Below are 24,018 nucleotides of genomic sequence, written 5' to 3'. Positions count from 1 at the left end.
TGCTTTCCAGCACATGGAGAAAAACATCTTTATTTACAGAATCTCTTCATCAAGATGTTTCTGTCTCAGAGCCAAGCAATCACAGACGAAAACCACACTGGGTATTGTGTAATGACGGGATTCATATTGAGAGAAATGCTAGTTATTAAATGTAACTGGTTGAGCTTAATGGAACAATTTTTCTCACTGTTGTCTTTACTCACTACCAGTATGGATTTATCAATACATTTCCTAAAATAGGAAGTTTTCTAGCATGTATCAGTATGGTTCACAAGTTAAATATATTATCACTAAAGCATTTCAAGCATAATGCATTTTGTAAAGGTGTGTGATTATGTGCCTCTGAAAAAGTCATTCTATTGGGGACTTGGCCTAGCCCAATCTCTCAAAATGAGTGTACAGTGAATGGCTTAAATAAAGAGAAATGATGGCATATGGTGTATGGTGCTTCAGAAAGGTAAAAATTCTCTGGGAGTAAAGACAACAGCTTCTCTGGACATCCCATATATATTTGGTTTTCAAACAAAGGAAGGGGATACTGAGACAAGACAGAAACTGAGCACGACCTTGGGAAGTTAGTTGAAAGACTTCAAGCAGTAAATTTTGACAATTAACTGACAGGTCTGATCTCTGAGTTCAACAGTTTTATTGTTCTGAAATAGGGAGTGTCAGCAGCCCAAGTCCACAGCTGACTGCAGAGCACTGTGCATAGATGCTTTCCAATACATCCAGAGAGACTCTGTTCATAAACTTAACCCTTAACACAGCCTGGTGTCCAACATCATTCCATTACGTATGCTGACATTTTACAGATAAGTTGTGCCATGTCTAAAGGGTGGGAAGGATATAATAAATCACCTATTGAACATTGGTGATGTGAATATACAATACACAACGGGTTATTTTCCCATCAATCACATTTGTGTGTTGGAAATTTTTATGATAAAAGTTTAACTATATATAGTACATGGAAAACCACTGGTGCTGCTTACCCTAAATAGTAAAACATCGATCACCATGTTTGGGCACAAGTTTTTTCTCTAATGAAATACCAAATATAGTTTTTAATACTTCATCTACCTCTTCCTCCTTCAGAGTCTTAAACTCTACCAGATCTACATTGTTCTCATAACTAAATTTCCTATGGGTGAGGGTCCAGCCCACTAAACAGTGAACCCCTTCAGGTGTCTGCAAGGAACAAAAGGATTTGCTTGTAAACACAGATGCTGGGGATGTCTGAAGGAAAACATTTATCGACTCAAAATCTTCAATTGTTCGAGGTTCAAGAGTAAAGGAATAGATTTTCCGGTATTTTCCCATTTCTAGAAGATCTGAATTAAGAAATTCTTGGTGAGGAATGAGTTGCTCTCTTCTGATTTGGTCCAGGTACCAGGTTCCATTTTCTTCTGTCAACCGGAAAATGGCAGGCACCTGAGGTTGATCCTTCCCGGAAATTAATTCCAGAGGCTCCCAGATCTGGTAGGAGCGTCCAAAGCCAGCATCAGCAATGTAGTTTCTGCCATTGATGGTCACCTGAACTAGAAGGTGAATCATACCAGTGCTATATTTATTGGCTGGAGGGTTATAAACATATCCTCCCAACAATGTGGTCTTGAACCCCATGGTGGTCAGAGCCCAGTATAGAATATGATTGACCTGGAGACACCACCCACCCCGGTTCTTCCTCACAATTTGATTAAAACTGGCCTTTAGGTCTAACTCCATAGAGTCTCCACAATGCAAGTTAAGATTTTCGAAGGGAACGGCTCGGATTTGGTGCTGAAGAATGTCTGTTAATGTTTCCAGGTCCAATTTGTTCCTAGAGTTCTTATAACCAATTCTTTCAAAATATGCTTCAATATCCATGGTCCCTGAGACAAGAAAAAGAAATCAAGAAGAAATACTATCTTTACACTAGGATTTTTCAGGAGTAAGTTAACTACAGATATCATGCAATTTATGTATGTAAATACAAACAATTTTTACACATATCCATAATTTTATATGAATTAACTTACATTCTTAATTTCACTAACTATTCTCAGTGACCCCAGAACTAATGTTTTATAATTTCTTTCAACCTTCCAGTATCCGATATTAGAAATCCAATTAAATACTGAACCAAATGAAAAACATATTACATGTGGTTTTATCATTGACAAAAGAAAAGAAAAAACATATTTCAATTGATATCTATTAAAATAGGCTTCTGAGCTGAGCATGGTACACGTCTATAATCATAGCACTCAGTAGGCTGAGGCAGGAGGATCACTGTGAGTTCAAGACAATCTGGTGCTACATAGTGAGTTTAAGAATAGCCTGAACTACAGTGAGACCTTATCTCCAAAAATAAAAGAAAAGAAAAGAAAAGAAAAGTAAAATAGGCTTTTAACGACTGAGGACCAGGTAAATTACTCAGTAGAGAATACGGTATTTAATGAAACTGATTCACTTAAATTACTCAATAGCTAAAACATAACATTCTACAACTAAAGATTTATACCGACTCAGTCGTTGATTGGTTGATTTTTTTATTTATTCACTCATCAAGTACTGTTTGGACCTTTACAACTGAGTCTAGTCCACAGCACCAAAGCCGGGGGGAAAAGCTTCATTAAAATTTGAAAAATGAGTGAATTACCTCTGAGAATATGTTCCTTATGCTTACATTTATCATTAATCTATGAGATCCCTTGCATTTCTTTTCAACCTTAGTTACACCAACACCTCTTCACATTTGTACAAACTAAATCCCTAGCAACCTGAGTCAGAGAAAAGAAAGGCCAAACTTCCCCAGTACCTATTTAGCTCTTTAACCAGAATCTGTAAAGAATATATGTGGAAGAGAGATGAAAACTGATCTAGAGAAGTAAGGTGTATCACACACAGCAGGCCATTTGCTGCTTAAGTGATCATTCCTTTACTATTCCTTTTAAATTGTTTTTAAATTTTTGTTCTTTCCTCTGTGAACCTTCAAAACTCAATCCCACTCCTTTGTTCTCTGGTGCCTTGGTACCTTTTGTTTTTAAAATGATAAAATGTTGAGTTGGAATTTAATAATTTCAGGTCCCCAAATAAAACCAGAATTTTCTAAGGAACCTCAATACTAGCAACATGTTGTACATGAATAATGGTGTTCTGCAAATAAATGTAAAAAATTCTGTGCTGTTAAAAATGTGATGCAACAAGAAGGTACTTGGAAAGTAGCTTCTGGGGAAAGAGTTAACTGAAAATAGTATTTGCTTTCTAAATGGGATGGTAGCATCTCTGTGCAGGGACACAGCATCGTCTCAGTCTGACCACCCATACAGGAGGTTTACAGACAGCGGTGTGTACACACTCAGGGAGCCCACTGAGAATCCAGAGGATGGCGTTTTTGTACCGGTTCTGGTAAGCTGAGTTTCAGCTGATTGTCAGTATCCACTCCAAAGTCTTGGAATATTTCTTCTTCTGGGCACAAATTCTAAAAATGGTAAGGAAGACAGTTTCAAAAATATATATAAGATATTTTTTCTCAGAAATGAAAGAGTAGTTTTATAGACAACTGCTTATGAAGAATATGCAATCATCTAGAACAGACAAAGTTGACAAAATGGTAAACAACTGAGTTTCCCTGGCAAGGATGGGGAGGTAAAGGAAGCAGCCCCGAAGGGTGTAAGACTGGGGGTTCTGGGAGCCCCACAAGGTTTCACAGAAGGAGCCACCTGGATGATTATTATGGTAACGGGAAGGCGGACTAAAGCATGTTCCATGCCCTGATTGCCAACGATACATTCGTGGATTCATTTAGGTGGCAAAAGAACTACAGCTGGGGACACAGGGACAGAAGAAGGAAGAAATGGTCTTTAAAAAAACTCAGTGGAGACCCAGCTACACATACAGGAATCTGATGATAAAACATATGAAAATATAGTATGACACTGGGAGGAGGAAAAGATGAACATGTAAAACTTACATTCCAAAAAATGCAATTAGTACAAGAAGAAAGACGAATGAAAAGAAGTTCTTCTTAGGAACATGGCAAATTAGAGCATGTGAAATGGACTTATTAACAAAAAAAGAATCAGGTGAAGAAATAATCTGGTTTATGCACAAAAATGATTTAAAGACAGAGATAATACATAACTAATGATAAAGAAACACTGTATAAATGTACATAATGTCACAGTAAGTATAAGAAAATCTTTAGATTCATAGTAAAAGATTATGAAAATCTAAGCCACTCCAAAAGTCAACCAGAAGCTAATAAAAATGGAAAGGTGGGCCGGAGATTTAGCTCAGTGGCATAAGCACCTGCCTGGAAAGCGCAAGGTTGTGAGTTCAATCCTCGGTACCAAAATAAATAAATAAATAAATAAATAAAAAGGAAAGAAGACTCTGTCATACTTTCCCATCATTGAGACATAATATACAAATCCACAAATTAAAGAGGAGAGGTCTGTATTGGGTCAGAGTTTTAGTGGTATCGGTCCATAGTCAGCTGGATCCAGGACTGGGAAGCAGGGTGGAGGAGCCTGGCAAAAGGCAAAGAATTCATGGCATTGTGATGCGAAGAAGAGAGATAGATCAGGGAGGAAGAAGGGAGAGAGGCCTTTCCAGGCCAGGCTCCTACTGAACCACCTCCTCCAACATGGCTTCACTTCATGACACCACACTTAGCTATAACCTCATCAGTGGACTAATCCTCTGATGAACACAAGACACTTATGATTCAGTCACTTCTCCACAAAGCTTTAGGGGGACACCTAGACAAAACAATTACAAAGAAAATCCACTTGGAGAGGGGAACTCAGAAAGTATAATAGAAAACATACAAAAGATACATCTGTATCTATATCAAAATCTATATCCTTATTATGTTCTAGAAATGAAACAGAAGGAAAAGAAGACAAGATAATTCTGCAAAGTCTGATTGTACATGTTTGACAATGAAATATATTCTCATTAAACTCTTGAAATTTAAAATTAAAAAGAATTACAGAAACATGGCAGAGAAGGCACACACTTCATGATGAAGAAGATACCATGCAAGCAACAGAATATTACACAAAATTTCAAAAAAGAGGTAAACGAGTAATATCCACAAAGCATTGCAGGAAAGTTCAATGCTCAAGTACCACTGTTATGATTATTTGAATTGAAATGGAGACACAAATACAAAGACCATCTCAACCATGAAGTAACTTGAGAAATACAAAAGCCATAAGCTGTTCTGATGAAATGTTATCTCTTTAGTGGCCAGTAAAGAAAAAAATCAAAGGGAAAACTAAGAAATAAGCCACAATGAAGAATTGCTGTGAGTGTTGGATGATGAATACATAGACTGTTCAAACCCTAACCCTAATGCTAACCAGCTCAGCTCTGCAGAACTTGAAATATGTGAAAATTAAATCTGAAGACAAAGAAAGACCAGAATGGGGAGATCTGATCCAGTATTGTCAATGATGGAACTGTTAAATGACAAACTTGGGGATCCAAATTCTAAAGAACTTATTGGAGCAGACTGCAATTCATGAATCAGACAGCACCAGATCCCAAATGATTCAATGTTAGAGGTGGGAAGGGAGGAGGATGGACAAGGGGAGGACAAGGGAGAAGGGGAAAGAGAGACTTTTATAACATACTCATAGAAATCAACAAACCAAATGTGCTTGGTAAAGTGGAAGTTCTTAGAAGTAAGTTGGTGGCTCCTGACTGGAAAAGTCTCGAGTATCTTGTTATGGTTTACCTTTGTAACACAAGCACTGGAAATGTTTAGCCCGATGGTTAGCCAACTGAAATATTTTTACAGAACATATCTGTGTTAAATTATTGAAATATAAAGCAGAATCATGATGGAAAAATCAAAAAGAGAAAGAGCCAAAAAGGAATTGCAAAGTACACTTCCTGTCTAAAGTAATTTAAGAAAAAAATTTAAACACACTGTGACTCATGTGGAGCCGTTATGACCTCCTCTCCATCACAGTGTGAAAAGCAAACGGGAGAAAATGTGTTTAGCAGATGTAGAAAGGGTCCCTGGTCCACCGGGTCAAGGAGGCTTCAGGTCTGAAGTTAGTGTGGGGATAATGCTCTCTGTTGAGATGTCTCGATCCTCTGTATTTCTCGTACCATTCCCTGTTTCCCTGGCCTGGCCTGTATCTTGTCCTGAAGGCTCTGCCCATGAGGTTCTCCTTGGAGGACCTAGGGCTCCTGAACTGTCCTTGTCCCCTTTTGCTGAACTCCGGATGTGCAGAGATTAATACCCCTTCAGAACAGCACTGGGACACCAGCTTGTTGGTGCCAGTTCCTTAGGAATAAATGGCTGCCTTGCCTTCAGTCTGAACTAAGTGGGGTATTTTTTTTTCCAGTAATTGGTTTTGAACCCAGGTTCTCACATAGCCTACAGAAATGCTTTATCACTGAGTTACAGCCTGCGCCCTTTTTACTTTTTAGAGATAAGGTCACACTGCGGTGTTTGGGCTGAGTTCCCACTTGCGATCCTCTCACCTCAGCCTCCCCAGCAGCTGGAGTTAGACGAGCTTACTACTGTGCTGAGCTGGACCAACCTGGAGTCCCTAATTAACACGCAGGCACAGCTAAATTCCTCCCAGCATTTCCCTAGGTCACTGGTACACTGATCATTGTCCCAGTGTCTGGTTTGAACACCTCAGTGTTCATTTGGGGAGCAGGAAGCTGTGACACACAAAATGAAGCAACTTCTACAGGCCTTGCCACTCTGTAAATATTTAACTCACTTCTGCAGATCTGATGAGTGTTATTTTGTCCCATGGTCAGTGTGCAATAGTTACATGAACTGATCTGATTGATTCCTAAATGATACAGCACTTTCATTGCAAGACACTGTCATATCGTAGCAAGACATCAGGACTCATTGTTTGATGCCCATTCCTAGCATCTCTGCATCTTTCATGTACAACAGTTGTTTTCAAATTTTGGCTAAAAAATAAAAACTAACTCTTGATTTTTCCAAAATGGAGTTGTGAGAAAGAGCCACGTACAAAGGAATTAAAAGGAGACTGATCCAGAGGGACACCTTCCGTAAGATGCTGCTGTCATAGTTTAAGGTTACAAGCAGCTCTCATGATAGGTAGGGCTCGAGATGGAATTTCCTACACCTACTGCATGGACATCTGTCATTACTGAGTAGAAACTCTTAAGGAGAAGTAGTGAGTCACTTTTGCCTCCATGTGTTTTTTCCACTTCTTTCTACATTTTCTTTGTTCTTTTTTGAACTACCTAGGAATGACAGCACTCCTAGCAAGCCCTTAGAGTATCTGAATAGAACGATTCCAGCCCTGCTAGAATTGTCTTCTCCATAAGAGAGAGTGCTCGTCAACTGTCCTCGGTGTACAGAACACCTGCATCTCTGCCAGGACTCCCAGCAGCCAGAGAGCTTGTGTGCTATTAGCAGCAGATCATGCAGGCAAACTGAAAGAGAAACCGAAACTCAAGCTGCAGTCAGGGAAGACTACTCTAAGTAGCTCTCAGAGCAGGAAGTAGCTAGAGGTTGAAGTTAAGTTCCTTCTGAAGGTCAGGGCGCAGTCAGCTGCTTGAGTTTGAGACAATAAAGGAGGGGCCTCGGTAAGGAATGAACAGTGTATCAGAAAGGAGGTAAGAAGTGCAGGGAAGCTGTGAGCCTCAGGCCAAAGCACAGAGCACTGTCTGCCAGGCTCCTAACTCCTGTGGCTGTTTCTTTCCTGCTGTGTAGTCTTCTGGTTTGTGCTTAGAGGGAGTAAATATGAAAATGCTCTTAGAGGCCCTCCCAACTAAGCTTCCTTCAGAACAGAAAACTTCCCCAATACTCTTCTAGACATTGCAGATCATATCCTTCAACATCACTGGATATTTGAAACCATGAGATTTCTAATCAGTTAATTCAAGAAAAGCAGGAATTGTTAGGAGACTGCTCCTTGCAGGATTAACTGAACCCTGCAGAAGACATTCTGTTAAGAGACCAAGGATAGTGGACATCACTAATAAAAGTACTCAAGAGGAAAATCCAATCCTTAGACACAACTATCTTTTAATATACCTATTCACTCACACAATAAATGAACATAAGTAAGTACGTTTGAGACAGAGTTTGAGAGAAGCTAAAGGACTGCCTTAAAAATTCTCACACCTAGAATATGGTAAGGGATATGACTCTCAACTCAGTTGGAACCAAGTGTCCCCATACCAAAGTATTTACAGCATTAGATCTCATCTAAATATTCCAAACAAATTTTAGAACTTGGAATTTAGAACCAAAGTGGAAGCACTCTTAGACTTCCTGTTGAGATCAGATTTCATTCCAGTTACAAAGTACAGGGCAAGTCAGTCAAGGAGCTTCACTTACCCAGTGCTCAGCCACTGCAACCAGGAAACAGACTGAACTCAATCCTGCTTCCTCCTTCCTGCAGAGGCTTTCAGTTGGTTTTCTGAAGTCTCCACCCAGGTGTCTGGTCAGAATCAGCCCATGGATCTCTGGGAAATGTAGTTGCAGGGCCCCAAGCTGCTCCTGTGGAGCCCAGGGAGTTTTTCATTGGAAAGGAGTTAAGATTTATATTAACTTCCTCATTTCATGTCTCAGGCTGTAAGGGGCAAAGATATTGCACATACTTGCTTCTCTTTGGGAGACTCGGACCAGAATGTTTATATGTGATGTGGAAGTTCAGAGTTTTAAAACAGTACAGCAAATCCCCTAAAATGCAGAAGATAGGTTTTATTTACGCTCTAAATTTATGAGACTCTCTTCATCATCCCCTATAAGTTCTCTCTTTCTCTTTTCACTTTTCATTCTTCGTTTTCTCATCTTCATTCTCATTTATCTTTCTAAAGTTTCTGCATAATGTGTCTGAAATTTGTCCTCATATGTGGTGCATGTGTTCCAAGTGTTGTGCTGTTGTATTTCTGTTTCTGTTTTTGATCTACATGAATGACGCTGGTGTTTCTTCGTACCATTGTAGTATCTGTTTTTCTATTAAACCCTGATTGATACGTTGTGTGCGTGTGTGCGTATTTTCCTGTTCCTAGAAATCAAATGCTAATTCTCTTTGCTATATAGGCACTATACTGCTGAGCCACATCCTCAGGCCTAGTTTGAACTTAAAACCAAATGCGACATATCAGAACAGAGTCAGTCAAATCAAAAGGATGGACATAATAGATAATGTAAAAATAAAATATAAGGTGATCAACAATGGTTACCATACTGCCTCTTGCTATTTTAAGAAGAATTGGCAGTTCTAATAAAATTGAACTAAACAGTAAAGAGTAAAACCAAAGCATTGGAGACATAACAGGATATTAAAAGAAAATAATAGTGAATTGGAATGGGCGTCATAATGATTCTTATTGTCTTCACAGTTATGCCTATACTTTTGATCTTGGTACTATCAAGCAAAGCAGAATAGAGGAAAATCAGTCAAAACAAGATGGTGAGGGCAATACAGGATTTCAAATCATGTTAATAGGAAATCAAAGTAGGTTACTATAATGTATCCTGCTATTTTTTATTTTTCCCTTAATTAAAAAAATAAAAAGAAAAAAGTAAATAATTTAAAAAAGGGGGGGATTGAGATAAAAGAGGGCATAACAACAGAACAGCGCAGGTCAAATCATAACCATTTAAACAAACCAGTGTTTCACCACAAGACATCCTGACATAAAAATAGTTACCATAGTGTCTCTTTCCTTGAAATCTTTGAGTATAACTTCTTATACTGTAGCACCAAACATATCACGACATTATAAAACCATTCAAGAGAATGACATTATTACAGGGTATTTAGAACCAATCGACAGAAAATGAACAATGGTTTCTATATAAACTCCTTGTCTATAAAAGTTTTTGTTTATATTATCATATATAATAAAATCCAATAAGATACAACATTTTAAGAACAATGGAGACTGAAGAATACACGTTTGATGGGACTTCAAAACAAGATGATACTAAATCAGCACTAGCTATTATGATGTCTTGTTTTCTCCAAAATTGCTGTTCCTACCTTCTGATCTTCTCTGCCCCATTTCTGTTGAGCTCTTTTTCTGTTGTTTGTTGTCAGTTTGTCATTCTTCATTTCATTTTCTGTTCCATTCATTGTGGCCTCTCAGCCACTATTTCTGGAATCTTGGTATTTCTTTTTTTAGACTATCCTGCAGTATTCTCTGTAGAGTTGAATTGGTGGTTGCAAATTCCCCTAGTTCCTCTTTATCCTGGAAGCACCTTGTTTTTCCATCAATTTCTAGGGACAGTTCTGCAGGATATATCAATCTTGGCTGGAGGTTATTATCTTTCAAAGCTTGAATTATTTCCCCCCACAGTCTTTGTGACTTGATGGTTTGTGCCAAGAAGTCTGCTGTAATTCTGATGGGTGTTACCTTGTAAGTGATCTGTTTCTTGTCTCTGATGGCTTTTAATATTCTGTTCTTATATTGGATTTCTGGAATTTTGATTATTATATACCTGGGTGTAGCTCTGTTGGGGTTGTAGGTATGCCTCATATATCTGAGTATCTTTACCATTTGCCAAATTAGGGAAATTCTCTTGGATTATTTCTGTGAATAGCTTTTGTAGTCCATTTGTTTGTGTCCCCACTTCTCTTATGTTCTTAATCCTTAAGTTATAGATCCTCTTATCATCTTCTAGTTTTTGTAGTGTTGCTGTTTATTTTTTTTTGTTGTTGTTATTTTTAAGAAGTTTTTCATTTCATGCTGCCACATTACAAATCTGCCCTCCAGTTCAGATAATCTGTCCTTAGTTTCTTTCAAGCTGTTATGCCAGTTTTCGATAGAGTTTTTAGTGTCCTGATAATCTCTTTGAACCTGCTTCATGTATTCTATGTTTTCTCTATTTTCTTCATCAAACTATTCTCCCCTTTTTTTCTGTTCTTCCATTCCACCATCTGTTTTTTCTTGGGCGGTGCTTAGCATTTCTCTAACTGTTCTGCTTACGTCTTGCTTCAGGTCATTAATAGCTTCATTCCTGAACTCGTCTATGAGGCTCTGGAGATAGTGCTTTATATCTATTGGGGCCATGTCTACTATTGCATGTTTCTCAGGATTGGGGGCTGAGGACCCCTTCTTGTTGCTCCCTCTTCTCATATTCTTTGTTCCTTATATTTAAGCATGTATAGGAGGCCCAGCTCCCTTCCCTGTCGGCCACAGTCTGTTTGAATTGCCAGCTAGGTGTTCCTGCCCACTGCAGTATACTAGGGAGACACAGACCTGGGCAGCCTCTGCTGGGCCTGCCCCTCCAGGTCATCCTACCCCCAAGGCTTCACCTCTAGGGTGCACCTTCAGGCTCTGGGACCTGAGTTGGGCTAGACTATTGGGTCTCAGCCAGTGGCGTCTCACAGGCCAGGCACTCCCCACCAATCCTTCTTGAGAGGGGGATATGTGACTTAAGTCACTGCAGCTTCTCGTTCTGGGAAGTCTGCCTGGTCTGAGTATGTCCTCCACTGAAGCCTCCTTCTCTATGTAAGGGTACGATTCGCTCGCTCACTCACCGCAGGTCGATGTAGGGCACCCTGTCAGTCCTGCTCCCAATTCCTTTCAACGCTTCCCACTCTCCGAGTTTTCGCGCCTCTCTCCCTGCTGTGCCGACCACGATGCAACAGCGGCTGCAGGTAATTCAAATCACAGTTTCCAGTGGCATGGGTCCAGCTTCCGTGCTGATACCTTATCTGTGCCTGCTGTCTCACCAGGATTGCATTTCCTGATGGTTTCTCTTAATTTAGTTTGTTCCTGGGCCAGGAAAGAATATCCCCCCTTGCCTGAAACTTCCTGTCCAGCACCATTCCTATATTTCAAGTGCGGTTTCTCCTAGAGCCTCAGAGGCTGCTGCTATCTATCTGCCATGTTCTTCCGGAATCGGAAAAGACCATCTATTCCAACTTTCAGTAAGGTTTTTTTATCGTGAATAAGTGTTGGACCTTATCAAATGCTTTTTTTTACATCTATAGAAATGATCATGTGATTGTTATTTTTGGCTTGATTGATATGGTGGATTACATTTATTGATCTGTGTATGTTGAACCATCCCTGAATTCCTGGGATGAATCCCACTTGGTCATGGTGTATAACTTTCTTGATGATTTGCTGCATTCTGTTTGCCAAAATTTTATTGAGAATTTTTGCATCTATATTGATTAGGAAGATTGGCTTGTAGTTCTCTTTTTTGTTTGGGTCTTTCTCAGGTTTTGGTATTAGAGTAATATTATTTAGGGAGAATTGTTTCTTTTTCAATTTCATTAAAGAGTTTGAGGGGTGATGGCATTAAATCTTCTTTGTATTTCTTGTAGAATTCTGCAGTGAATCTGTCTGGGCCTGTACTCTTCTTGCAGTTTTTGATGTGTTATTTACTGGTTATTTGTTATTTTTAAAATATCTTTGCTTTCCTATTCACTAGCTGTAATCATGTCTTCAAGGTCTGAAATTTCATGTTCACTTTCATTGAGGTGGTTTTGCCAGCTTTGGATGGAATTTTTGATTTCCTGTATATCTCTTTGAATCTGCTTCATGCATTCTGTTTGTTTCTTATATTCTTCACTCAGAGTTTCCATCTTTTTGCATTGTTTTTCTAAATTTTAAAGTATGCCTTCTTTAGACGTGTTCAGCATTTCTTTCATTACATTTATCTTTTCCTCTTTTACCAGGATACTATTTCTAATTTGAGTTATTTTAAAGCTTCCCAGAGTTGTTTCTTTACTTCAGTTGATATCATATCAGACATTTCAGATGTATGGCTTATATTTTTTTCTGTGTGCGTGTCTCCTAGGTTTGCTTCGATTGGGCTGGGAGTTTGACACTGCATTTTACTCTTTTGTTTTGTCATTTTCCTGTATTTCCAGATTTCAAGCAATGTTTCAAGCCTTCCCCCGTGCACTGAGAATCACCTGGCCCACTTTTGGCTCCTGGGGAAGACAGCAGGCAACAACTAGTCTCTTTGAGTTGCTGGGCTTCGGTCACTTTGGCTCACTGAGACTCCATGTGACCTCCTGTGATTTCAGATGCAGGGTGTAGTTTTATGGCCTGGGAGCAATGTTCCAAGGTTTCCTTGTGTGCTGAGTCTTAACCCACACACACTCTGGGCTTGAGACTCCCAGAAACATCATTTAATACTGAGTTTCTGCTATAGAAAGGGGGGAATTTGGGGAGCATTTTGGAATGGTGAAAGTATACTTTGCATATTTGAAAAATGTAAATTTTTCTGTGTAGAGAATTTCCTTTCACAGGTTATTTCAAAGATGATCATAAAAACATATTATGTCTAAGATAATGTAGACGTAGTTCCACATTAAAAATAAAGACATGTTGGGAGCCATTGAAGTTGGAAACTGAACACATGTGCAGGGCTGTGGCATGGCCAGGGCATGGACAATCTCAAAACAAATAGATGCCTCAAAGGGCAAGATAAGGCCACAACACCTGGATCCAACCCCAATTAACAAGATAGAGATTGTAGCTGTACACATTTCACTCCTGTAGTGAAAGTCCACCTGGAGACTTTCTCCTAAGATGCTTCTCTTAAATTAACATAAGACAGTTCTTCTAAATTAACATAGTCTTTTTCTTGGAAAAGTCCTTGAACCACTCCCAAGATCCTTCTCAGTTTCCTGCTCATTTTCCACTCTACCCCCTTCCTTGTTTGAAAAACTAAATAAATATGGGCTTCCCAGAGACATTCCTTGTCTTAGCCCTTAGAGTTTCCAACTCTGCTACAGGGTTTTGATCCTTCTGGATCCCTAAAATCATACCCCTTGGCTTATTTAAGACTTTGCCATACACTTGTTTGGGAGATTGGAGATCTTGCCCAGGTCCTCGATAGACATATTCCCTCTTCTTGACTCTAGAACATCTTTTTGTTTGTATGCAGTCAAAAGAATGTGACAGAAGTAGTGTTATGTAACTTTTATAAACTATAAAGATTGAAACTTTTTAATGGGAAAGGAATGGTTAAATGGGCTAAATGAGGTAACTAGACTGTTTAAAACTGGACAAAAATGGTGGTTACATAACACTGAGAATGTTCTAAACACCAGTTAATTATGGACTTACAATAGTTTCATGTGATGTGAAGTATGTCATATCAACAAAATAAGTAAGACTCAGCTTCCACCTTGTAAGCTTGTAGCAGAAAATGCCCCTCTTCCCTAGTCAGTCTACTTCAGTCTCTGTTAGTTGCCTGGTGACAGTTCCTGTTACTTCCATTTCATGGAAAGGGCTGGTCACTGTGATACACAGCTGGTCACTATGACTTGTATTGTAAGAATCAATCAAAGACAACCAAGTACTCTGCACTTTGCTTTCAAACCCCCATAAAAATCTCACTCCCTGAGCTTTCAGGGCCTGACATTTTTATAAGGATTGGTTCCTTGTCAGTGCTCATTCAATGTTAAATAAATCTGCTTCCACATTCTGGGTGATGTTTTTGGTGTTTGTTTGCCATTGCAAGCTGAGAGAATCAGATGTAGAATCCAGATTCCATGTTAGAAAATATGACTGCCCTGAGGCCCCTGTGCTGTGAGGGAGCCATCACCACATGGAGGCCACGTGGAGAATTTCCCATGCTAGCACCATCTCAGTGCCACTTATGCTGTCAAAAATGCTGTGGATGAGCTACAAATCACTACGAGCAACAGGAATCCTCTTTACTATGACTGTATACTGGAGAGAGGAAGAGAGCAGGCTTATTCTGTGCTTTGAAATTCCAGACTGTAAGAATGTGAGCAGAAAACAATGGTTGTTTCAAGCTACTAATGAAGGTAGTTATTTAGGGAGTGTTGGTAGCAACTAGATTCCTACTTATTAATCCATTGAGCTCATTTATTTAGTTTTGAAGTTTGACAATCATTGTGTATATTTGTCTGATAAAATGTCATTTCATACATGGAGAGATTGTTCAATTATCAAATCAGGCTAATTAATGTACCCCATATCTTGAATATTTAGCATTTCTTGCTGGTGAAATATTTAAAATCTTTTCACTCTTTAGAGTATGCGGTCACTGTGACTTTGTCATATATGACTTTTCTTATTTTGAGGAAAATTCCTTCTTACAAAAATTGTTTATAATTTTTATCAATACAAATGGGAATTTTATCATTTTTATTTTATTCTGAAATGATTATATGTATTTTGTCCTTTATTCTGTTCATATGGCTGAATCATATTATTTGCACCTGTTGAACCATGCTTGTATAAAAAAATGATCCAACTTGGTGATTTTAAGTGAACATTTAATGTACTTCAGCAGTTAACTGTGCTATATCAATAAGACCAAAGGATCCTAATCCTTTACTAAAGGATTAGTAAAGCACACTTTTGGATATCACTAGGTTGCACGCTGAATGTATCTACTCCCTCATCTCTGTCTCTGTGAAACTGTTCCTCTTTTCTGCTTTCCAGCACATGGAGAAAAACATCTTTATTTACAGAATCTCTTCATCAAGATGTTTCTGTCTCAGAGCCAAGCAATCACAGACGAAAACCACACTGGGTATTGCGTAATGATGGGATTCATATTGAGAGAAATGCTAGTTATTAAATGTAACTGGTTGAGCTTAATGGAACAATTTTTCTCTCTGTTGTCTTTACTCACTACCAGTATGGATTTATCAATACATTTCCTAAAATAGGAAGTTTTCTAGCATGTATCAGTATGGTTCACAAGTTAAATATATTATCACTAAAGCATTTCAAGCATAATGCATTTTGTAAAGGTGTGTGATTATGTGCCTCTGAAAAAGTCATTCTATTGGGGACTTGGCCTAGCCCAATCTCTCAAAATGAGTGTACAGTGAACGGCTTAAATAAAGAGAAATGATGGAATATGGTGTATGGGGCTTCAGAAAGGTAAAAATTCTCTGGGAGTAAAGACAACAGCTTCTCTGGACATCCCATATATATTTGGTTTTCAAACAAAGGAAGGGGATACTGAGACAAGACAGAAACTGAGCACGACCTTGGGAAGTTAGTTCAAAGACTTCAAGCAGTAAATTTTGACAATTAACTGACAGGTCTGATCTCTGAGTTCAACAGTTTTATTGTTCTGAAATAGGGAGTGTCAGCAGCCCAAGTCCACAGCTGACTGCAGAGCACTGTGCATAGATGCTTTCCAATACATCCAGAGAGATTCTGTTCATAAACTTAACCCTTAACACAGCCTGGTCTCCAACATGATTCCATTATGTATGCTGACATTTTATGGATCAGTTGTGCCATGTCTAAAGTGTGGTAAGGATATAATAAATCACCTATTGAACATTGGTGATGTGAATATACAATACACAGAGGCTTATTTTCCCATCAATCACATTTGTGTGTTGGAAATTTTTATGATAAAAGTTTAACTATATATAGTACATGGAAAACCACTGCTGCTGCTTACCCTAAATAGTAAAACATCGATCACCATGTTTGGGCACAAGTTTTTTCTCTAATGAAATACCAAATATAGTTTTTAATACTTCATCTACCTCTTCCTCCTTCAGAGTCTTAAACTCTACCAGATCTACATTGTTCTCATAATTGAATTTCCTATGGGTGAGGGTCCAGCCCACTAAACAGTGAACCCCTTCAGGTGTCTGCAAGGAACAAAAGGATGTGCTTGTAAACACAGGTGCTGGGGATGTCTGAAGGAAAACATTTACCGACTCAAAATCTTCAATTGTTCGAGGTTCAAGAGTAAAGGAATAGATTTTCCGGTATTTTCCCATTTCTAGAAGATCTGAATTAAGAAATTCTTGGTGAGGAATGAGTTGCTCTCTTCTGATTTGGTCCAGGTACCAGGTTCCATTTTCTTCTGTCAACCGGAAAATGGCAGGCACCTGAGGCTGATCCTTCCCAGAAATTAATTCCAGAGGCTCCCAGATCTGGTAGGAGCATCCAAAGCCAGCATCAACAATGTAGTTTCTGCCATTGATGGTCACCTGAACTAGAAGGTGAATCATAGTGCTATATTTATTGGCTGCAGGGATATAAACACATCCTCCCAACAATGTGGCCTCAAACCCCATGGTGGTCAGAGCCCAGTATAGAATATGATTGACCTGGAGACACCACCCACCCCGGTTCTTTCTCACAATTTGATTAAAACTGGCCTTTAGGTCTAACTCCATGGAGTCTCCACAATGCAAGTTAAGATTTTTGAAGGGAACGGCTCGGATTTGGTGCTGAAGAATGTCTGTTAATGTTTCCAGGTCCAATTTGTTCCTAGAGTTCTTATAACCAATTCTTTCAAAATATGCTTCAATATCCATGGTCCCTGAGACAAGAAAAAGAAATCAAGAAGAAATACTATTTTTACACTAGGATTTTTCAGGAGTAAGTTAACTACAGATATCATGCAATTTATGTATGTAAATACAAACAATTTTTACACATATCCATAATTTTATATGAATTAACTTACATTCTTAATTTCACTAAATATTCTCAGTGACCCCAGAATAAATGTTTTATAATTTCTTTCAACTTTCCAGTATCCGATATTAGAAATCCAATTAAATACTGAACCAAATGAAAAACATATTACATGTGGTTTTCTCATTAACAAAAGAAAAGAAAAAACATATTTCAATTGATATCTATTAAAATAGGCTTCTGAGCTGAGCATGGTACATGTCTGTAATCATAGCACTCAGCAGGCTGAGGCAGGAGGATCACTGTGAGTTCAAGACAATCTGGGGCTACATAGTGAGTTTAAGAATAGCCTGAAATACAGAGAGACCTTATCTCAAAAAATAAAATAAAATAAAATAAAATAAAATAAAATAAAATAAAATTAAAATAGGCTTTTAACGACTTAGGACCAGGTAAATTACTCAGTAGAGAACATGGTATTTATTGAAACTGATTCACTTAAATTACTCAATAGCTAAAACATAACATTCTACAACTAAAGATTTACACTGACTCAGTCATTGATTGGTTGATTTTTTTTATTTATTCACTCATCAAGTACTGTTTGGACCTTTACAACTGAGTCTAGTCCACAGCACCAAGCCAGGGGGAAAAGCTTCATTAAAATTTGAAAAATGAGTGAATTACCTCCGAGAATATGTTCCTTATGCTTACATTTCTCATTAATCTATGAAATCCCTTCCATTTCTTTTCAACCTTAATTACACCAACACCTCTTCACATTTGTACAAACGAAATCCCTAGCAACCTGAGTCAGAGAAAAGAAAGGCCAAACTTCCCCAGTACCTATTTAGCTCTTTAACCAGAAACTATAAAGAATATATGTGGAAGAGAGATGAAAACTGATCTAGAGAAGTAAGGTGTATCACACACAGCAGGCCATTTGCTGCTTAAGTGATCATTCCTTTACTATTCCTTTTAAATTGTTTTTAAATTTTTGTTCTTTCCTCTGTGAACCTTCAACACTCAATCCCACTCCTTTGTTCTCTGGTGCCTTGGTACCTTTTGTTTTTAAAATGATAAAATGTTGAGTTGGAATTTAATAATTTCAGGTCCCCAAATAAAACCAGAATTTTCTAAGGAACCTCAATACTAGCAACATGTTGTACACGAATAGTGGTGTTTTGCAAATAAATGTAAAAAATTCTGTGCTGTTAAAAATGTGATGCAACAAGAAGGCACTTGGAAAGTAGCTTCTGGGGAAAGAGTTAACTGAAAATAGTATTTGCTTTCTAAATGGGACGGTAGCATCTCTGTGCAGGGACACAGCATCGTCTCAGTCTGACCACCCACACAGGAGGTTTACAGACAGCGGTGTGTACACACTCAGGGAGCCCACTGAGAATCCAGAGGATGGAGTTTTTGTACCGTTTGTGGTAAGTTGAGTTTCAGCTGATTGTCAGTATCCACTCCAAAGTCTTGGAATACTTCTTCTTCTGGGCACAAATTCTAAAAATGGTAAGGAAGACAGTTTCAAAAATATATATAAGATATTTTTTCTCAGAAATGAAAGAGTAGTTTTATAGACAACTGCTTATGAAGAATATGCAATCATCAAGAACAGACAGAGTTGACAAAATGGTAAACAACTGAGTTTCCCTGGCAAGGATTGGGAGGTAAAGGAAGCAGCCCCGAAGGGTGTAAGACTGGGGGTTCTGGGAGCCCCACAAGGTTTCACAGAAGCAGCCACCTGGATGATTATTATGGTAACGGGAAGGTGGACTGAAGCATGTTCCATGCCCTGATTGCCAACGATACATTCAGCAGACTCGTGGATTCATTTAGGTGGCAAAAGAACTACAGCTGGGCACACAGGGACAGAAGAAGAAAGAAATGGTCTTTAAAAAAACTCAGGGGAGACCCAGCTACATATATAGGAATCTGATGATAAAACATATGAAAATATAGTATGACACTGGGAGGAGGAAAAGATGAATATTTAAAACTTACATTCCAAAAAAATGCAATTAGTACAAGAAGAAAGACGAATGAAAAGAAGTTCTTAGGAACATGGCAAATTAGAGCATGTGAAATGGACTTATTAACAAAAAAAGAATCAGGTGAAGAAATAATCTAGTTTATGCACAAAAAATTATTTAAAGACAGAGATAATACATAACTAATGATAAAGAAGTACTGTATAAATGTACATAATGTCACAGTAAGTGTAAGAAAATCTTTAGATTCATAGTAAAAGGTTATGAAAATCTAAGCCACTCCAAAAGTCAACCAGAAGCTAATAAAAATGGAAAGGAGGACCGGAGATTTAGCTCAGTGGCATAAGCACCTGCCTGGAAAGTGCAAGGTTGTGAGTTCAATCCTCAGTACCAAAATAAACAAATAAATAAATAAATAAAAAGGAAAGAAGATTCTATCATACTTTCCCATCACTGAGACATAATATACAAATCCACAAATTAAAGAGGAGAGGTCTGTATTGGGTCAGAGTTTTAGAGGTATCGGTCCATAGTCAGCTGGTTCCAGGACAGGAAGCAGGGTAGAGGAGCCTGGCAAAAGGCAAAGAATTCATGGCATTGTGATGGGAAGAAGAGAAAATGCTCTTAGAGGGCCTCCCAACTAAGCTTCCTTCAGAACAGAAAACTTCCCCAATACTCTTCTAGACATTGCAGATCATATCCTTCAACATCACTGGATATTTGAAACCATGAGATTTCTAATCAGTTAATTCAAGAAAAGCAGGAATTGTTAGGAGACTGCTCCTTGCAGGATTAACTGAACCCTGCAGAAGACATTCTGTTAAGAGACCAAGGATAGTGGACATCACTAATAAAAGTACTCAAGAGGAAAATCCAATCCTTAGACACAACTATCTTTCAATATACCTACTCACTCACACAATAAATGAACATAAGTAAGTACGTTTGAGACAGAGTTTGAGAGAAGCTAAAGGACTGCCTTAAATTCTCACACCTAGAATATGGTAAGGGATATGACTCTCAACTCAGTTGGAACCAAGTGTCCCCATACCAAAGTATTTACAGCATTAGATCTCACCTAAATATTCCAAACAAATTTTAGAACTTGGAATTTAGAACCAAAGTGGAAGTACTCTTAGACTTCCTGTTGAGATCAGATTTCATTCCAGTTACAAAGTACAGGGCAAGTCAGTCAAGGAGTTTCACTTACCCAGTGCTCAGCCACTGCAACCAGGTAACAGACTGAATTCAATCCTGCTTCCTCCAAAGTCTGCAGAGGCTTTTAGTTGGCTTTCTGAAGTCTCCGCCCAGGTGTCTGGTGAAAATCAGCCCATGGATCTCTGGGAAATGTAGTTGCAGGGCCCCAAGATGCTCCTGGGGAGCCCAGGGAGTTTTTCATTGGAAAGGGGTTGAGATTTATATTAACTTCCTAATTTCATGTCTCAGGCTGTAAGGGGCAAAGATATTGCACATACTTGCTTCTCTTTGGGAGACTCGGACCAGAATGTTTATATATGATGTGGAAGTTCAGAGTTTTAAAACAGTACAGCAAATCCCCTAAAATGCAGAAGATAGGTTTTATTTACGCTCTAAATTTATGAGACTCTCCTCATCATCCCCTATAAGTTCTCTCTCTTTCTCTTTTCACTTTTCATTCTTCATTTTCTCATCTTCATTCTCATTTATCTTTCTAAAGTTTCTGCATAATGTGTCTGAAATTTGTCCTCCTATGTGGTGCATGTGTTCCAAGTGTTGTGCTGTTGTATTTCTGTTTCTGTTTTTGATCTACATGAATGATGCTGGTGTTTCTTCATACCATTGCAGTATCTGTTTTTCTATTAAACCCTGATTGATACGTTGTGTGCGTGTGTGTGTATTTTCCTGTTCCTAGAAATCAAATGCTAATTCTCTTTGCTATATAGGCACTGTACTGCTGAGTCACATCCTCAGGCCTAGTTTGAACTTTTTAAAACTGTAGTTCTTCCTTGGAATACATGGGTATAAATTATTTTTACCTTGATGAATCAGCACCATAGGTTTATCTAGTTATTAACCCAGGATTTTAATTCATATATAAATAAAGAACATCATGTTTTTTAAAAAGCAAAATGTGAAAACAATCAAATGAATCTATCTAAAAGGTAAGACATGGGATGACAATACTCCCTTACAGAAGCCACCTAGCCTAATAATATCCTAATGCAGCTGTGGTGGCTTGTGTGTAGCTGTCTCCCCAAAGCTTCATGCAGCCATAGGTGGGGTTTCCAGAAGTAGCTGGATCTACAGTGTGTGACTCATAGGTCAGTGCTAGGGTCAAGGGCACTAGGATTAAAGGTGTGAGTGCAACCTGCCCTAAGGGTGGATAGCCTGGATAAGGTAAAAGGGCAGAAAGACACTGTTAGGGTCCCTTGCTAGTTCTGCTACCTTCTGCCTACTATGAATTGTTTCTCCTCTGCAATACCTATTTGCCCCACCAGCCTGTCTTCAGGTCAGCTGATTATGGTCTGAAACATCTATAGACTGTGAACTCTCCTCCTTTAAATTTGGGTATTATATATTTTGTCTCTGCAACAAGAAAAGCAACTAAGATAGCAGCCAAAGGAAAAAATTTTGATTCACATTATGCTAGTTAATAATGCTTTAGTATACTTTATAGACAATAAGTCTTTCCAGATACGTGTTTTATAATGCATAATGATTATTGCTTTTAGATATGAATAATTTCATTCTGAAAGTTGAAAATTCTAAATATTTGATGTTCCCATATTTAGAAAAAAGGTTAGAAAAACTGACAATGGAAATATTTCTATAAATTAGTAGTTGTGTCACTGTCTTAGCATCTAGTCACATGTTTCTATTAATGGGGTTAAGCCATATTTTGAAGACTATTAGGTGATTTGGTAATAATATGTCTCAATTTTATTTGTTGCATTTTAATCCTAAATTTTTCAGATTATATTTTGTAAAAATATAAAAATTGGATATATGTTGAACGAATTTAATGGCAGCAGTTTTCTGTTTTCTCAACTCCCACTATAAATTACAGTATCTGAATTCATAAATAAATGAATGTTGGAGGGTTTTCATACAAATTATGTGATTCACTGCAACGCATCTATTATAGATTTTGAAAAATTGTGTGGTTGTTTTTTAAAAAGTCTCTTAATCATGTATACTGACATATTTATGAGTTAAATATCATGCTTTGGATTATCTTCAACATATCTGTGGGCACAGAAAATAGATCATGGATTTTTTACTGGATAATACATATTCAAAATATTATTATTCTATCATTTGTACTTTTGCATGTAGTTGAATTTTCTTATAAGAAATAAGTAGCTATAGTGATGGTGAAATTTAATTTTACTCATTCTAAGTAGTAAAAGATGAGATACTATGTCTGGGCACAAACTTTCTCTCCAAAAACATTTCAAATATACTTTTCATTGCTTTAGATGATCACATGCAGTAAGAAGGACCAATTCAAAATGACACTATTGTATTTATGCTTAGCTGTTGGTCTGCATGTGGCACAATCAGATCCATGAGGTACTATCAATGGACTACACTACAGGGCTTGAAACTTACAAGATACCAACTCAAATGTATTGGGAGAACTTATGAAGAACAATATTAACAAGGAAACACAGATGATAAAAAAACTTTGGTTAAGTTTAATGTTATCTTTGAATAGTGATATTGCCAAGAGTTACTCTTCCTTATTTAACTTTTCTCTTTTTGAAACCTATGTATCCTTCCCATATTTCCAGTATTTCCAACTTGCTCTGCTCTTGATGGCTGCAACAATTTGCCAAAATCTATAAGAGTAGTTGGACTTTTTTATCATCATCATTTGCACCAATATATTTCCTCCAAACCCCGGCTGTCACCCTCACCAAGCATACAAAGAATATAAAAAAATATTTGACTCTAAGAGGAAAATGTAGTTCTTACATGATTGGTCATTTGATTATGGCTTAAACAACCATGTCCTCTACGAAGAACTTGTATTTCTTTTAAATACTATAATTTATTTTTAAGTGTTTCTTCCACCCCCACACCTCTCTGTCTCACATACTTTCTTTGTCATCTTCTTGCACCCTGCTTATTATCCAGTGTTGTATTATCTGTCATATTGCTGGACACAATGCACAATACCCATAACCTAAAAGAGGGAGGGCTAATTTAAGTCATGTTGTATGGGAATTCAGTCTGTGATCAGCTGGCTTCAAAGCTGAAAAATCCTAGTGGAGTTGCATGGTGAATTGAAGCTGCTTCGTTTTTAGAAGCTGTGAAGAAGAGGAGGGGAGGACTACCAGAGAGGTCACTACCAGTGACCAGACATAGACCCCAAGGCCACACACCCATGACTCATGAGATATACCCCCACAAGTGTGCTACACTAATCCTCCAGGTGGATTTGAAAGCCAGTCTTGCTGACACACTACCCCAAGTGCCATATCTCACTCTTTGCCAATGTCATACCCAAACACACCTCACATCATGCTTAATCTCCAAATGAAAACAATAGCAAGTTCATAATTCCACAAAACATACAATAGCTATCCTGTACATTACTGAAATCCAGTGATCTCCTCTCCCCAAAAGTCCAAGAAGTTCAAACATTTTTCAAAAGTCCAGGTTTGATTCTTTCCTGAAACTCAAGACA

At 38.1% G+C, this 24,018-nt stretch overlaps 2 protein-coding genes across 5 annotated transcripts; both read right to left on the bottom strand.

Moving 5' to 3' along the window:
* Positions 1-629: 629 nt before the first annotated feature.
* On the bottom strand, positions 630-20,631 carry LOC100724067 (arylamine N-acetyltransferase 2). Of its 3 annotated transcripts, none has more exons than XM_063234817.1 (3): positions 20,557-20,631; positions 3,383-3,463; positions 630-1,871 (listed from the first exon to the last, which is right to left on the bottom strand). In XM_063234817.1, the coding sequence occupies exon 3, from the start codon at positions 1,864-1,866 to the stop codon at positions 994-996; it is 873 nt and encodes a 290-aa protein (XP_063090887.1). In that variant the 5' UTR covers positions 1,867-1,871; positions 3,383-3,463; positions 20,557-20,631; the 3' UTR covers positions 630-993. The 3 variants fall into 3 exon arrangements, with proteins under 3 accessions (XP_063090887.1, XP_012999146.1, XP_003479383.1); XM_013143692.3 differs by lacking the exon at positions 20,557-20,631 and adding an exon at positions 8,339-8,405; XM_003479335.5 differs by lacking the exons at positions 3,383-3,463; positions 20,557-20,631 and adding an exon at positions 8,339-8,404.
* On the bottom strand, positions 16,013-20,625 carry LOC100723784 (arylamine N-acetyltransferase 2-like). 2 transcript variants are annotated; one of them, XM_063234818.1, is made up of 3 exons: positions 20,557-20,622; positions 18,778-18,858; positions 16,013-17,251 (listed from the first exon to the last, which is right to left on the bottom strand). In XM_063234818.1, exon 3 carries the CDS (start codon positions 17,244-17,246, stop codon positions 16,377-16,379), a length of 870 nt encoding a protein of 289 aa, XP_063090888.1. In that variant the 5' UTR covers positions 17,247-17,251; positions 18,778-18,858; positions 20,557-20,622; the 3' UTR covers positions 16,013-16,376. The 2 variants fall into 2 exon arrangements, with proteins under 2 accessions (XP_063090888.1, XP_003479382.2); XM_003479334.4 differs by lacking the exon at positions 18,778-18,858 and having other exon boundaries at positions 20,557-20,625.
* Positions 20,632-24,018: the final 3,387 nt, after the last annotated feature.

This window comes from Cavia porcellus, unplaced genomic scaffold, assembly GCF_034190915.1.
Source record: "Cavia porcellus strain 051 isolate PalLab524CR breed Dunkin Hartley unplaced genomic scaffold, mCavPor4.1 scaffold_24, whole genome shotgun sequence".
Taxonomy (NCBI): Eukaryota; Metazoa; Chordata; class Mammalia; order Rodentia; family Caviidae; genus Cavia; species Cavia porcellus.
Note: the sequence above shows the minus strand (reverse complement) of the source record. Positions and strands in the feature narration are given on the sequence as shown.